Here is a 14693-nt window from a genome sequence, read left to right on the forward strand (position 1 = left end):
AGCATACAGAGCAGCAGCAGCAGCAGGCAGCATATCCCTGGGGTGCGAGGGTTAGTGTAAACTGCATCTATTACATTGGAGGGTCCTGCAGCATACGGAGCAGCAGCAGGCAGCATGTCCTCGGGTGCAGGGGTTAGTGTAAACTGCATCTATTCTGTTGGGGGGTCTGAGGCAGCATGTCCTGAGGTGCAGAGGTCAGTGTATGATGCATCTATCACATTGGGAGTCTCAGACACCAGGCAGGGTGCTCCGAAGCTCAGACATTTGTGTAAAAGGCATCTATCACTTTGGGGGTCCCTGGTAGCAGGCAGGGTGCTCCAAGGCTCACAGATTAGTGTAAAAGGCATCTATCACTTTGGGGGTCCCTGGTAGCAAGGCTTTGAAGCTCAGGCATCTATCACATTAGGGGTCTCTGGTAGCAGGCTGGGTGCTCCAAGGCTCACAGATTAGTGTAAAAGGCATCTATCACATTAGGGGGTCTCTGGTAGCAGGCAGGGTGCTCCAAGGCTCACAGATTAGTGTAAAAGGCATCTATCACATTAGGGGGTCTCTGGTGGCAGGCTGGGTGCTCCAAGGCTCACAGATTAGTGTAAAAGGCATCTATCACTTTGGGGGTCCCTGGTAGCAGGCTGGGTGCTCCAAGGCTCACAGATTAGTGTAAAAGGCATCTATCACATTAGGGGGTCTCTAGTAGCAGGCAGGGTGCTCCAAGGCTCAGAGATTAGTGTTAAAGGCATCTATCACATTGGGGGTCTCTGGCACCAGGCTGTGTGCTCTGAGGCTCAGAGATTAGTGTAAAAGGCATCTATCACATTAGGAGGTCTCCAGCAGCAGGCAGGGTGCTCCAGGGTATAGAGGTCAGTGTAAAACGGAACTATCACATCAGAGGGTCTTGCACGCCCTAGAGGGGATAATACAGTCACGTTATCAAGCTACAGTAACATTTGCTAACCCAAAAACCATCAGCCAATGCCAGGATTTCTACAGAAAAGTAACAAAAATTCCTCGACATACCATGTGCACCGAATCAGGGGAAAATAGTGGTTTAAGGAAAAAAAAAAAGTGGCACAGCTAATATTAGCATAATAAAGTTCTGTCTCCAGTACATTAGTAAAGGATTACAATGCGGATACGACTGGACTTCATAAAGCTGGAGGAACTCCATAAAAGTCAATCTCACTGCTATTGTTCTTGAGCAGACTAAACACAACACCGGACAGACTCAAATTAACCTCCAGCCAGAAAACAATGTCAAGTTAAAGTTTTAAGGAGCAGGCAGCTTTGCTGGGACACTATCCTGGAGGGAGGAAGCGTGTACTTGGTGCTAATGCTAAAGAACGCAGAGACAGCCGGAGGAATGTAAGGAGTAGTGTCGGGAGAAGCCTCTATGTGAAGGACGGTGCTAAATAATTATACACAGCGCCGTGGGAAAAGGGGTCACTGAAATGTGCAGGTAACATAGCACGTATGTGGTTTTACAAAGAAGTTACAGTATTGTTCTCAGTGGGACCTGACCCCACAAATCTAATACTGTCCATGAGAAGAAATGCCATGGTGTCAATGAACATGCAGGAGCAGCAAGACAGTAGGCTTTAGTGACTGTCTGTATAACAAAAAAGATGAGGCCATGTCAACTGTTGCAGAACAATAATTTCCAGAAAGTCATGTCGCTCAGTAGCAGTCTGGGCATGCTGGGATATGTGGTTCTACAGCGCAACTAGAAAGGTTTCGGTGTAAAGAAATAATGGCTGTAGTCTGCAGACTACAACCGTTCAGCTTTCTGGCAAGGAAAAGGTTGCGCTAATGGGAAGGTAATGACGTGACCGGCAATACCACAGCACAATATGTAATTGCTCTGTGTAATGTACAATAATGAGGAGTAGTTTCTTTACTCTCCTACATTATACATACTTTGGACTGTTGTACAGCGTTGCCCTGATACATGTGTATTGATACGGTCTCTTTTAGGTTTGTTATGTATGCTTAGCTTGCAGGGATTGTTACAATGAGTCCTGTATGGGACAGGGGATGGTGGAAACAAAAGTAAATCATTTGGGGAGATGCATACACAAACAGAGCATGACAGAGGCCCAGATGTATCAAGCTTGAAAAAGTGATGAATTGGAGAGTGATAAAGAACCAGCCAATCAGCACCTACCTGTCATTTTTCAAACCAAGCCAGTAACATCAAAGTTAGGAGCTGATTGGCTGGCGGTTTATCACTCTCCGTTGTATCACTTTTTGAAGCTTGATACATGAGAGAGAGAGAGAGAGAAAGAAAGAGAGAGAGAGAGAGAGAGCGAGAGCGAGCGCTTAGGAAAATGGTTTTACCAATAATGTACAATGGTGCCAGCTGTGTGGCAGTATTAACGCCATATATGTATACAAAACAAAGGCCCGTGTTATTGGCGGAAACAACAACATACTGCATTCTGGGTGTATCTAGAAAATAAAAGCATTGTGATTTTGTTCATATTTTTATCAAAACATTGAACTTTGCCGTCTGCCGTCGCATATTAAAGCCAAATTAAAAATATTTGCTGCACTAATTCTCTGGAGACGATATGTACCAGAGAGAATAGTGCAGCCAGCCGGCAGAGCATCAAAACATCCTCAAAGCCGTACCAGCTGCAATTCAGATGGTCTGGCAGCGGCTGTGCAAAGGAAAACACTTTCTAATTTGTACTTCCACAATTCCCATGTACAACGTCTTATGAGGCTGTGCTGAGAGTTCTCTAGAAATTCAACAAAAGTCACAGATACACGATAAAGTCAGCAGTGCTGTCATTTCTCACGGAAGTGCCAGGGAACTGGTTGCCCATACAAGGCCTTTCCAAAGAAAACCCACTAAATATAAAGTGTCATTTGACTCATAGCTTTGTGATTCAGACACATAAAATGGACACGTATGGAACATGCATCCTGTGGAGCTGTACAGTCTTGTGTCCAGGGCAGCTATGTCTTATTTTACTGGAGATTTAGATTTTCATCAGCCTTCCTTCTACAAACCTCTAGTACCATGTCAGTTTTAGAGCTGCACCTTGCTGTCATTTAGGGGGTATTCAGTCTTGGACCACGGCTGTCGAGCTGGCCTGACAGCCGTGACCCTGTCCCTTTCTCGGTCTGTTTAACGGAGAAGGGAACTGGTCTGCTCGACCGAGAACTCGCAGGTGGGATTCAATGTCCCGCCTGCAATGGGACGAGAAGGGGGCGTGGCTGCGAGCTGTGGCCGGGAAGAGGCAAGCTGCAGTTGGGAGCTCGTCACTTCCCGGCAGAACAAGCCCAACTGCTTGTGAAGTCGGGCTCGTTCTGCCGAGATCCCCTGCTCAATGCGGTCGAGGAAGACAGCAATGAATAGGGCCCCGCAGCCATCTTCCCGTCGGGAGATGGCTGCCGGAGATTAAATACCCCGCTTACAGTTTGACACAGGGATTTCATTAGTGTGCAGCAGAGAGCCATATTGTGCTGAAAAACCTACAGTAGCAGCTAATCAGAAATCAGCTCTAATGGGCTATACACACGGGGAGATTTTAGCTTAATTTCTAAGCGATTTAGCTAAATTGCTTAGAAATGAAGCAGATATCACTCAATGTGCATGACCCATAGCGATGGTGATGCGCGATTATCGCCAGTCTAGATCATTCATGCATGCATTATCTTTTAGTCAGATCGATTAGCAAATGTTCTGTGTTTTAAGAAGCGTCTACGCCACCCTCCATTACCAACCCCTTTTTAAAATTTTTTTTTTTTTTGCTTAACACAAATTTCCTATACTAAATCGCTCAGCACAAATCTCTCAGTGTGTACGGGAGATCAAGACTGTGTGAAATCTCCCTCACTAAATTGCTCAGAACACAGAACTCTTGTATATGTCCCATTCGTAGTAGAGTGTAGTCAGATTAATGAAAGACTAGATTCGATTAGCTACTATTGGTTGCAGCAGACCACTGCATTTCACATCATGTTAAGAAATGAGACTTGTGACTATCAAACACGAAAAGCCTATTTTCAGGCAAACAAAGTCTCCTTCCCAGATGTGTTAGGTTGCTGCTAAATGAGAGAAGTTCTTCGAGCAGGGCAGCCACCGCTGGTGACAGCCGGGAAGGTTAGAATCAAAAGATATTGGCGTATTGTTCAGTGGTGGAACTACAACTCCCAGCATGCAGGCACAACAACTAGAAAGCCAATTACAATAAAAAATAATACTAACTGGAATAAGTGAAAAATGTTTTAATTTAGTTACCATCACTTTTACAAACCCCCCATCCCCCCCAACATTAAATAACTTCCGATGCCACCACAGAAGACCTAGGTTTGACACACAGAATCCATGTGTGAGACTGGGTTCCACAGGTGCAGTGCATTTTATGCCAACAAGGCTTCACATGTAATCTGTAGATAATGCACAGGAGCAGAACGGAGCTGTCACGGGAAACAACGGCCCGACCTTCAATATAGCTACAGTTCCCTTACAGAGGAAGATGCACAGATTAGGGAACATTAATGTGGACTGCACCATAACTGAAGGGCTTTTAATGCCTTCATATGGAATGTGCTTTGTTATAGTGGCAACCCTTACAGACTGTTATGGGATATCTTGGTCAAACATCCCTTGTCCCTGTGTGCGTTGTCGCATACTTTGGCCACTGGTGCAAGTATGACCATGAAGAGGTGGCAACACAGTTCCTGTAAGCAAGGTAGTGCTGCACTTGGTACTGTAAGGATAAAGTACACCAGAAAAACATGTTTATCTGTCAAGGAGCACTTGGCACAGCACCTTGCTTTACAGCGTGATGCAATCAATGCTTGGCTGGAAAGAAGAAAAAAACCAAGACAACAACTATTTGCACACCTGCCTAAAAATGCATTTACATATGAGCACAGATTACTCAGGATTGCAAAAGGATACACAGTGAAAATACAGTTCTCATAAGTGTACAGTATATCCAATCTCTACACATGGAGGCAGAAGACCCTTTTTTAACTAATATTCATTATATTTTGTATACTTTGATTAAGGCAGTTTCATCAAATTATTGGTCAGCAAATAACTAGTTGATGGGGCCGATATCTGGATAATGTGTATACAAGACAGTAGCCGATACGTTCCTGCAGTGATTCAAAGAAAGCACACACTGAGGAAGACATTCTCATTGTGTACAGGTGAACATTGATCCAATGTATCGGAGCATTTATCATATTGGTATCAATTATTTAAAAGTGTGTATTCAGCTTCAGTGAGGTCACACATTGCAACTAGTATCACCACTGCATGTAAGTGCAGTATACAGTAGAACAGCAAAAATGACTGAATGTACAATTCAGCCAAAACTCAGCTTGCATCAAATCGTATTCAACAACTGTCCAATCAATTGTATTTACATGCAGTTTATTTCCTGCCGTCAGCTGGCTTTTCTACAAGTTACGTTCACTTGCCAGTTGACGTCATGCGAAGACAACTGAACATTTCCAGTTATGCAGAATTGCCACTACAACAGGCATGTCCAAACTATGGCCCTGCAGCTGTTTTGAAACTACAAGTCCCATCATGCCTTGCCACAGTTTTGCTATTAGGAAATGCCAAAACTTTGGCAAGGCATGCTGGGACGTGTAGTTTCACAACAGCTGGAGGGCCATAGTTTGTATATGTCTGCATTAGAGTAACATTTAATAATATTGTAAGCCTGTGTTCTGTGCCTCAGGATTGCATTACAGTATATGTTTTTTTTTCTTTCAGTTTATGGGGTTTATTAACGAAGATGGGAGTTCTATTAAAGCTGGGATGTTGCCAATAGCAACCAATCCAAATTGACTTCTTAGTACCTTCTAGAAGATAAAAGAATATGATTGGTTGCCCATAGCAACATCCCATCTTCAACAGAACTCCCATCTTAGTAAATAAACCCCTATGTATTACAACAAGTTCTCTTACAGAAAAAGACGCAATCCATTACAGCATAGTTGCTCTCCAGATATTTTGCATTTTTCCCCTATTTGCAGTGAAAACTGCATAGATCAGGTTCCAGTTAACTGGTTGACATTCGGAATGCTGACACAAGACTACTCTGATTCAGGATGTCGACATTATGAGACATAGCCAATTACGGGAAAGTTCACTGGTTTCGCCCCACGATGGAGCAATGCAATTGTTGCTCTGTTTAGTGCCGCCTGGTGATCGCCACCTCTTATGGTGGCAAGTAGAATTGCTTAAAGTGTCTTCTACCAGAGTTCTTTAGTCGTGTCTAGCCAACTCCGTCTGTTCTGGTGTGACAAGCGGGATAATTAATGGGCACCCAAAACAATTGAATTGCTCCATCATCATGGTTTGTAAAAATAACTGAATGGCCAATTAGAGTTTTACCACACAAAAATGATAGGTTTCCATTTCACTGCAATGTAAACCCTCTGGTAACCACCTGGTTTTGCGTAAAGTGCAGAATCTAATGAGTTTCCCGGCATGATAAATACCAGAGGTGACTTTATGTGGACCTTTCCTCTGAGTTTATGTGGAATCTGGGGGTTTTCAAGCAGTAATGATCAATTTTAGGCAAATGCTGAATAGCTTTTCACCCAAGAGGAAAGGTAATTACCTGAAAATTAGCAGCAGGGTAATGGCCCGTACACACTGGGCGACTTTGAGCTGAAAGCTGCTCCGTTTTCTCGTCTGAGCTGCTTTCAGCTCGAAAGCCACCCAGTGTGTACGGGCCAACAATGAGCACTCTCGCAACATAGCTGGCCCGGCCGCTCCTCTGCTGGTGTTACCAGCAGGTGAGCAACAGAGTGGACGACTATCCATAGCGCCCCGCTATGGAAATCGTACAACCCCAGGAAAATTGCTAAAACTGGGCCAGCAATTTTCCCCATCATCAGTGACCATACACAATGGGCAAAATCGCCCAGTGTGTATGGACATTATAGAATTTGACGGCAGATAAGAACCACTTGGCCCATCTAGTCTGCCCCTTTTTTAAACATGTTGCCTGAAACCATATGTGATCCTTATTTCTTTGTAAGGATATCACTATGCCTATCCCAAGCATGTTTAAATTGTACTACTACCACCTCTGATGGGAGGCTATTCCACTTATCCACTACCCTTTCTGTGAAGTAATTCTTCCTCAAATTTCCCCTGAATCTTCCTCCCTCTAGTATCAGTGCATGTCCCCATGTTCTGCTGCTCATCTTCCTGTGAAGAATGTCTCCCACCTGTACCTTGTTAAAGCCCTTGTTAAAAGCACCTTAAGTGCTTTTAACTACAGAGTTCTTTACTTTCTCCTTAGACCTTCTTAGTGTTGACAACCTGATCAGAATAACAGTCATGCTGAAAGATGACAAATCATAACCCAAGTCCGTAGACCTTAATGAAGAGAATACAATATTGCATAAAAATACAACAGATCTTTAGCACCAGACATTACTAGGTTTGGGATGTGCTTGGAAAAATGCAGATGATATCAACATGAGAGAACAGATCAGATTTAGTTAGGATCTACTGAGTGACAGTATTCCTAAAAGCATGGGGTGGACGGGAAAGGAATCGAGATCTGAGCAGCTCGCTTTTACAGTGCTGGGTATTTGCAGATTAGATAAATATGAGGACACACACAGTGTGGAATATTTTGAGCGAAACACTGATGAGATGCAGGTGGTGGGCTGGCTAACGTATAGCTGTATACCACATGTGGATTAGAATGAAATTACATCATCAACACAGAATCTGGATGACACCATCAAATTATGATTAGATTATCTGGCTTGCTTACAGAATACAGTTTTACCAGGAAACCGTCATCTGTTTAGCAGTACAGTCTCTTGGGGTGAGTCTGTGACAAGAGTCCGACTGAAAAAAAGGCCTTTGGATTTATGAAAAGGACACGCAAGTGCTCGCGCACACACAAACTGTAATTGTGATCCAATAATATTTAATTGCTATTAAATACAAAGTTGGATTACAAGATCTTGTTTTAGTTTAGTGCTGCGAGCACCGCTATACTGTGATTATATTATATACAAATGTATTTATAGATCACAGACTCTTTGCAATATATATATCCCTTCTTGTTTTCACTCAAGAGGTATAGTTTGCCAAAGCGTTTTTGAAAGTCGCCGCTGTATTGTCTGTCGGATTTAAACAATATTACAAAACAAACAAAAGCAACCATGTTTTGTATTTAATATTAGTGCCCCTTTAAAACCACTCAAAGAAGTTGACTGAAGTGGGTAAAAAGATAAACTATAATTAAAAGTTAGAATGTATTCCGTCTGTTTGTCTAAGATGCTTTGCAAGATGAACTGTAATAAAATGTAAAAAAAAAAAAAAAAACACAACAAAAAACAACATTTCTAATAATAGCAACTTTAAAAAAAAAACTAAATAAAAAAAAAACAGTAGCACAAATTGTTGATTATAAAAAGCCAGGAACGACGTGCTGTTGTTGATATAATAAACAAATGTTAGAAATAAAATCAGCGTTAGAAGAGTATGGGTACATTTTTTTTTTTAAATGAAGAGAGGCGATAATGCCCGTACCATACCAACCAATCAGATTCTGTCTAACATTTCTCTATTGCATCCTACAAAATCATATACAGAATATGGTTGGTTGCTTTTGAAAATATCAACTATTTGAATTTTTAGAAGCTTTAATAAATTTACCCGGCGTAAAGGAAAATGCAGGTTGCACAAGCGTTTTAAGGGAGGGTGTGTGAGGTCAGCGCCAGGCTGGATAAGCCTGTATTTATCATAGTCACCAAGTAAGTCCTGGGCTATGCGGTCATTTTCGCTCAGTTGCAAATGATACGCTATCCACACACATCCATCCGCACAGGTGCACATTAATCCACAACGCAGAGTTTACTATAAGTCGGCGGCGCCTATCTGTTCAATGGGCGCTGCATATTTACACAGCAGCTATCAGGTCTGCATTAGGCCCAATATACACAACGCAAACTGATGTACATTCATCTCTGAATCAGCCCCCCTGTATCTATAGGGTGTATTCAATGCCGAAAACAAGCGATCCTTGCTGTTTAACCCCCGCGCCAGCCGCTTGCTCTATTCTACGTTCTGGGGGAATCCTCACTGTCAGAGGACAGCAAGGATTCCCCCAAACAGCGAGGCTCACGGCTAATGCAGGGAGCCCGCTGCATTTAGTCTCAGGCCTCGCTGTTTTAGCGCTGCATACGCCGCTTCCCCCTCACTCCAAAAACCTAGCAAGGGGGAAACGGCGCGTGCAGGGGGTCAGTTGAATACGGACCCTGTGAGCTGTGACAGCGAGCAGGCAGCCCTGCTCGCTGTCACAGCTCGCAGAAAGCATTGAATACACTCCTTTATCTCAAAAGGTGCATAGTCACATTCTGAGGAGGGAGGGGTGATTGGTTTTTGGGTGCCCATATGGAATGGGCTCGCAACGCCCAATATTCAATTGTTTTACCGATGGGCATGCATAATTCTGCACAAATTCTAGAGCCCAAAATCGGGCTCTGGGGTGAACCAACGCAGCGCACCCAGTACTTTGCCCAAGTCTTAGTTGGGTATATTTTGTTGCAGCACTCACCACAAACAATTGACCCTGCGGCATTCGCTCCCATCTGCAAAAAAAAATTACTACAGATGACCATAAAATCCCCCCAACTATCACTTTTCTAAAATCTACGAAATAAATAACTGCTAGGATCTACTTTAAATTTGTATCCGTTTTAGCAAATCTGTCCCCATATATAAGAAAAGGGAAGGAGGAGGCGTGGTGTTTTGTAATGGTGGGCTGGCAAGTCTGGGCTATAGCAGCACTTTGGAAGGAATATACCTCAAGGAGAGCTTCAAGTATGTAGGGCACGGTAATGCAAATTATGCCGTTATGTCCCCGCCCCTGGTCCACAATGCAGGGATTCTTTGCATCGCTAGCCGGCCCGAGATTATGCGAATCACGTCATCCCCTCCCACCTTCTGATCAGGATAATTGGGTGGAATGCAGAAAGGTGACGTGCTGTTCCAGGAGAGTAAGCAAGGGTAGTATATATTTTATGCTGTCAAGTTCAAACGTACAGCACTGTAATGAGCTTTAGGAAGGTGTTGGTAGATCAACCGTGAAAATCCAGGCATTCTTAAAGTACATTGGGCTGCTTTGCAGGAAAAGCATCTACACGTGATGTTCCAGACTGATAGTGAATGTGTATATGGCACCTACAAGAAATTCAGAGTCACAAGGATCTCAGTCACAGCTAGGCTTCTGATTGGGAATTCGCGGATGAGGATTGCGTGGTTTAGGTTGGCTGTGATGGCATAACTGTGGCCTTCTCAGGAGGTGATCTGTGACTGCTGCGTACAAGCCAATTATAATAGATTAGCTAAAAAGCTTGTCAAAAGCTGAGGTCATGGGTTCTATCCCCACCATGGCCCTAACTGTGCGGAGTTTGTATATTCTCCCTGTGTTTGCGTGGGTTTACTCCGGGTACTCCGGTTTCCTCCCACAATCCAAAAATATACTGGTAGGTCAATTGGCTTCCAACAAAATGAACCCTAGAATGTCTGTGTGTGTGTGTGTGTACATGTGGTAGGGAATATAGAGTGTAAGCTCCACTGGGGCAGGGACTGATGTGAATGTTCAACTATACTCTGTAAAGTGCTGCATAATATGTATGCGCTATATAAGAAACTTAATAAATAAATAATTACTATGTTACTATGTACTTTTATTTGTGAGCGGTGACAGTTTTTAAGCTAACAAACTGCCCTCCTTATCCCCAGTCCCTATCTGCTCTTACCTCCAATGTCTGTCTTCACAACTCTCTCTGTCCATATGCAGTAAGTTTAAAACAGATCACTGTCGCTACAAAAATTGCTTTCACTTTCTGTTATGACATCTTTTAGCACACAACGAAGTAATTTGGTCCCTTGAGTGGCCTCTAGTGATCAGTGGCAGTACTTCACCTCATAGAAGTGAGGAGTATTTAGCTATGATAGATAAATAGATAGATAGATAGATAGATAGATAGATAGATAGATAGACAGACAGACAGACAGACAGACAGACAGACAGACAGACAGACAGTCTGCAGGAAAGCCATTCAGCATATGAATTATATGCAAGCCGGTACGCCATGCTACTTTAGAACGTACAGTTGTTACATTGCAGTAGTGTATGGCCAACTATACCCTTGGGGTACCGTGACCTGTGCGTGTTATGCTGCAACTCTGTACATGTGACATCACCCCTCGAGGCTCCTAATCTGCCATGTGAATAAGATCATAAATCCGGATGAGTCATGAGACAACTCCTCATCTGGAATAACACAACCACCTGTACTCAGTGATGAGACTAGGCTCCATGACTGCTAAAACATCACAATGCAAGAAAATAAATAGTCCTCTATGATCAACTTATTTTACAACAACATTGTCTACAACTGTAGGTACTTCAAATGAAGTGGCAACATTACTCTTTTTTTTCCTGGAATAGTTCCAATTAATGGTGATATTACATTTTACGGTGATAAATTTATTACATTGTATACAATTTATTAATCCAGTGGTTCTCAAACTGTGTGCCGTGGCTCCCTGCGGTGCCTCAAGACTCTTGCAGGGGTGCCACGGGTTGGTGGTCCGGGACCAATTCAAATGATTTATGATCAATTATTTATGGACAAAGCCAGTGCTGGTGGCTGCCAATCATAAAATAGGTGTATAATCAGAAGCAAATCCTGCCCTTTACCACATAGCGGAACCTAAGAAGCACATATAAACACAATCTAGTTAATTTTATATATATATTTGTTTTGGGCCTAGGGGTGCCGTGGAAAAATTCTGATACTCTAGGGTGCCATGATTAGAAAAAGATTGGGAACCCCTGTATTAAACAGTGTTTGAAAAAGTATTGCTAAACCATGCATAGAAAAGCAGAATATATGTATGAGCAATGAAGAGAACCGCTATCAGGAAACGTGGTGCATTTCCAATCAGCCAATCCCAACGATCCCTATTATCAGTGATTGTGCACCTGATCCAAACCATGCGCCAAGAACATGGCTTCCTGAGACGTTCTCAGCAGCACCCAGAGGCCGATCTGTGCATGTTCACACTTAGGCCCTAACTGTACTTGGCCTACATTAGAATGCCCCTTCTCCCCCTATCAGCAGGCATAGGTCAGACACAAATCTGAGTAGTTTCATGTGCGTTTATCTTACCCCCAGTAGCCCACTGTGGGCCTGATTCAGACCTGCTTGCGCTAAGCTGCATATACTCACAGCCTAGCGAACAGGTCAGCGTTGAAGGCAGCCCCCCCCCCCCCCCCACAACCACTTGCTAGCATGCAAAGGGATGTGTACGAGACCACATCCCCGCGCATGCGGCTGAAGGGGAGAGAAATCATTTGATGGTCGCTATCAAATGATTTATTTACCCTTCAGAAAGTCAGCCTAAACTAACTTTTATTTCAGCGCTGCTGCTGGCAAAGCAGATAGCAGCAGCGGGGGGGAGCGGTCAGCGCTGCTGACCATTCATACAGTCGCCTTGCATATCGGCCTGCTATCATTTAGATAGCAGCGTCGATATGGACAGGGGTGCATAGTCATTTACCACACACCGGCTGCTTCATACATTGGGGAGAAGCGGTATCAGTGCACATAGCATGTGCACTGATACCCCCATAACGCACCATCATACACCTGCCCCAATGGATGGAAACTTATGTGCTTCTTACAGAATGGAACCAAGACCCATTTACTTAATCTAGCAATGGTATAAGAATTAGATTAAATACCATACTAGATATAATTGTATAAAAGTTGTATTTCATGTGAAGGTTATAACTATATATCTATCTATATTAATACTGCTGGTAAACAGGGTTTTTTTCTCCACTTTCAGCAGTTACACAAGGCAAGTGGTTAGTCTCACAGAACACTTACAGAAACATTCAGTTCAGTAATATACTTCTGGCACTGATCCATAAGCAGGCCTGTGCCAACCTTGGAGTCATGAGAATAATTCCTCTGAATCCAGGATGTCAGGATCTATGGGACGGGTATAACAATATTTGTGTTTATGAGATCATGCTGTGCAGGGAATCTCTCCCTAAGCACATAAATTTACATGAGCCAGCTCTGTCTAGTTATCTTAGTAAGAGAGCATAGCCTCCACAAGTCCTTTCAGATTGGCATCACCAGGGTGCGGAGGCCACAAAACCTGCCTCAATACCTCACGGCCTCTATTTAGAGAGCCGGTAAGCTGCACGGACTGATTAACAAGCAGAGATTCATTTCTATACCTTGTATTTCCTTTACATTTGGAAATGTCAAGCGTGTATTTGTGCAATGTAATGATCCTTGAGATCACATGTTTCCTATTCATGATATAAGGAAGCCAGAATAGCCAGCATATGTGCTATTTAAGCACTTGTTTTTGTACCACACAGTGAAGGCGGCCATTTTGTGTATTGGACCAATATTCATGGGAATGCAGGCCATTATTCTCACTAAGAACCGATAACAACACGGTTTGCGAAATAAAGGGAAGTTTGTGAGAAAATGGCAACTTCTGGTGGGATGTAATGAAATCCGATTTCGGCGGCCGTGCGGGATGCCGGCCAAAAATCAGAAGGTTTAAAAATAAAATAAAAAGTCAGTTTGGTCGGCATGCCGTAAGGCAGCTGAAATCGAACCTCATTACATCCCGCCCATTGTGATTTTATCACTGATGATGAATGAGAAAGCTGCCAAATAAATATGAAAGCAATTCCACATTTCTGTCCCCGATCATGTAGGGCAAGCGTGCAAAGTGTTCATCTGTTCTGTGACAGCCTATAATTACCTAGCTACAAATATGCAGCTTACTGTGATCCACCCTAATGATGTCACAACCCCTCCTATATTAACCATGAGTGCTTTCTGCACAGACAGGACTATAAAGATGGCAGCAAATTTAACGATATGGAAAAGCTGGCAATTAACATAGCAGGAAAAAAAATGCTAGAGGAATCGTGAAAAACCCGATTTTGAAAAATTACAACCTTTTGCTTGTGTCTATGTCAACCTTCTGTATGTCAACCATAAGGCATCACTCTATCATCATCATTTAAATAGGACTATATTGAAAATCTACATTGGTTTTATGGTATTGACCAGGATAGGCCAAACAGGTCCTTGAGTTCTTCCAATGGTCCACGTTTTCCAGATCACCTAGCTGGTGCACAGCTGTAGTCATTACTAACTGTCACATTTTCAAACCTGCTGCATTCATTCCTACTATATCCCCAGGTTGCCTGAGAAACATGAACTGTTGGCAGACCTTGAGGACAAGTTTGGCCACCACTGGTATAAAAGATCTACAATGTCTAGGTCAACCACTAATGGTCGACAGTGACTAGAAGGAGAGTGACAGAAGGTCGAAACATGCTTTAGATCGACATGGTCGACATCCAAAATGTTGACAATTTTTTTTTAACATGGACACCGTATATGTACATGTACCACGTCCGCGCACCATGCATCGGGCACACTATTATATTCTCCCTGTATTATATTCTCCCTCTATGCCCATGTGGATAGTTAAGTATAAACCAAGTCGGACTGCACATGAAAAAAATGTCAATTATGAGGACCTAAAGCTTGTGTCGACATTCTGTCAATGTCTACCTTGAGTCTGTCAACCATTCTTAAGTGCCAACCTAATCACTGTTGACCAATAGTGGTCAACC

The 14693-nt window shown here is 43.1% G+C and overlaps 2 protein-coding genes across 6 annotated transcripts in view; one reads left to right on the top strand and one right to left on the bottom strand.

Annotated features, from left to right (window-relative positions):
• Positions 1 to 14693, bottom strand: part of CMSS1 (cms1 ribosomal small subunit homolog) — a 313649-nt gene that overhangs the window by 267917 nt on the left and 31039 nt on the right. The window lies entirely within an intron of this gene.
• Positions 1 to 14693, top strand: part of FILIP1L (filamin A interacting protein 1 like) — a 249078-nt gene that overhangs the window by 228714 nt on the left and 5671 nt on the right. The window contains exon 1 of one of the 2 annotated variants that reach the window (XM_083171979.1): positions 1108 to 1453. The exons of the other annotated variant lie outside the window; for it this stretch is intronic. Within the exon in view, the coding sequence (XP_083028105.1) occupies positions 1446 to 1453 (8 nt within the window). The 5' untranslated portion in view covers positions 1108 to 1445. Of the gene's footprint in view, positions 1 to 1107; positions 1454 to 14693 lie in introns of those variants that run through there. 2 annotated transcript variants of the gene reach the window in all.

Source organism: Crinia signifera, chromosome 2 (assembly GCF_055691185.1).
Source record: "Crinia signifera chromosome 2, ASM5569118v1, whole genome shotgun sequence".
NCBI lineage: Eukaryota > Metazoa > Chordata > Amphibia > Anura > Myobatrachidae > Crinia > Crinia signifera.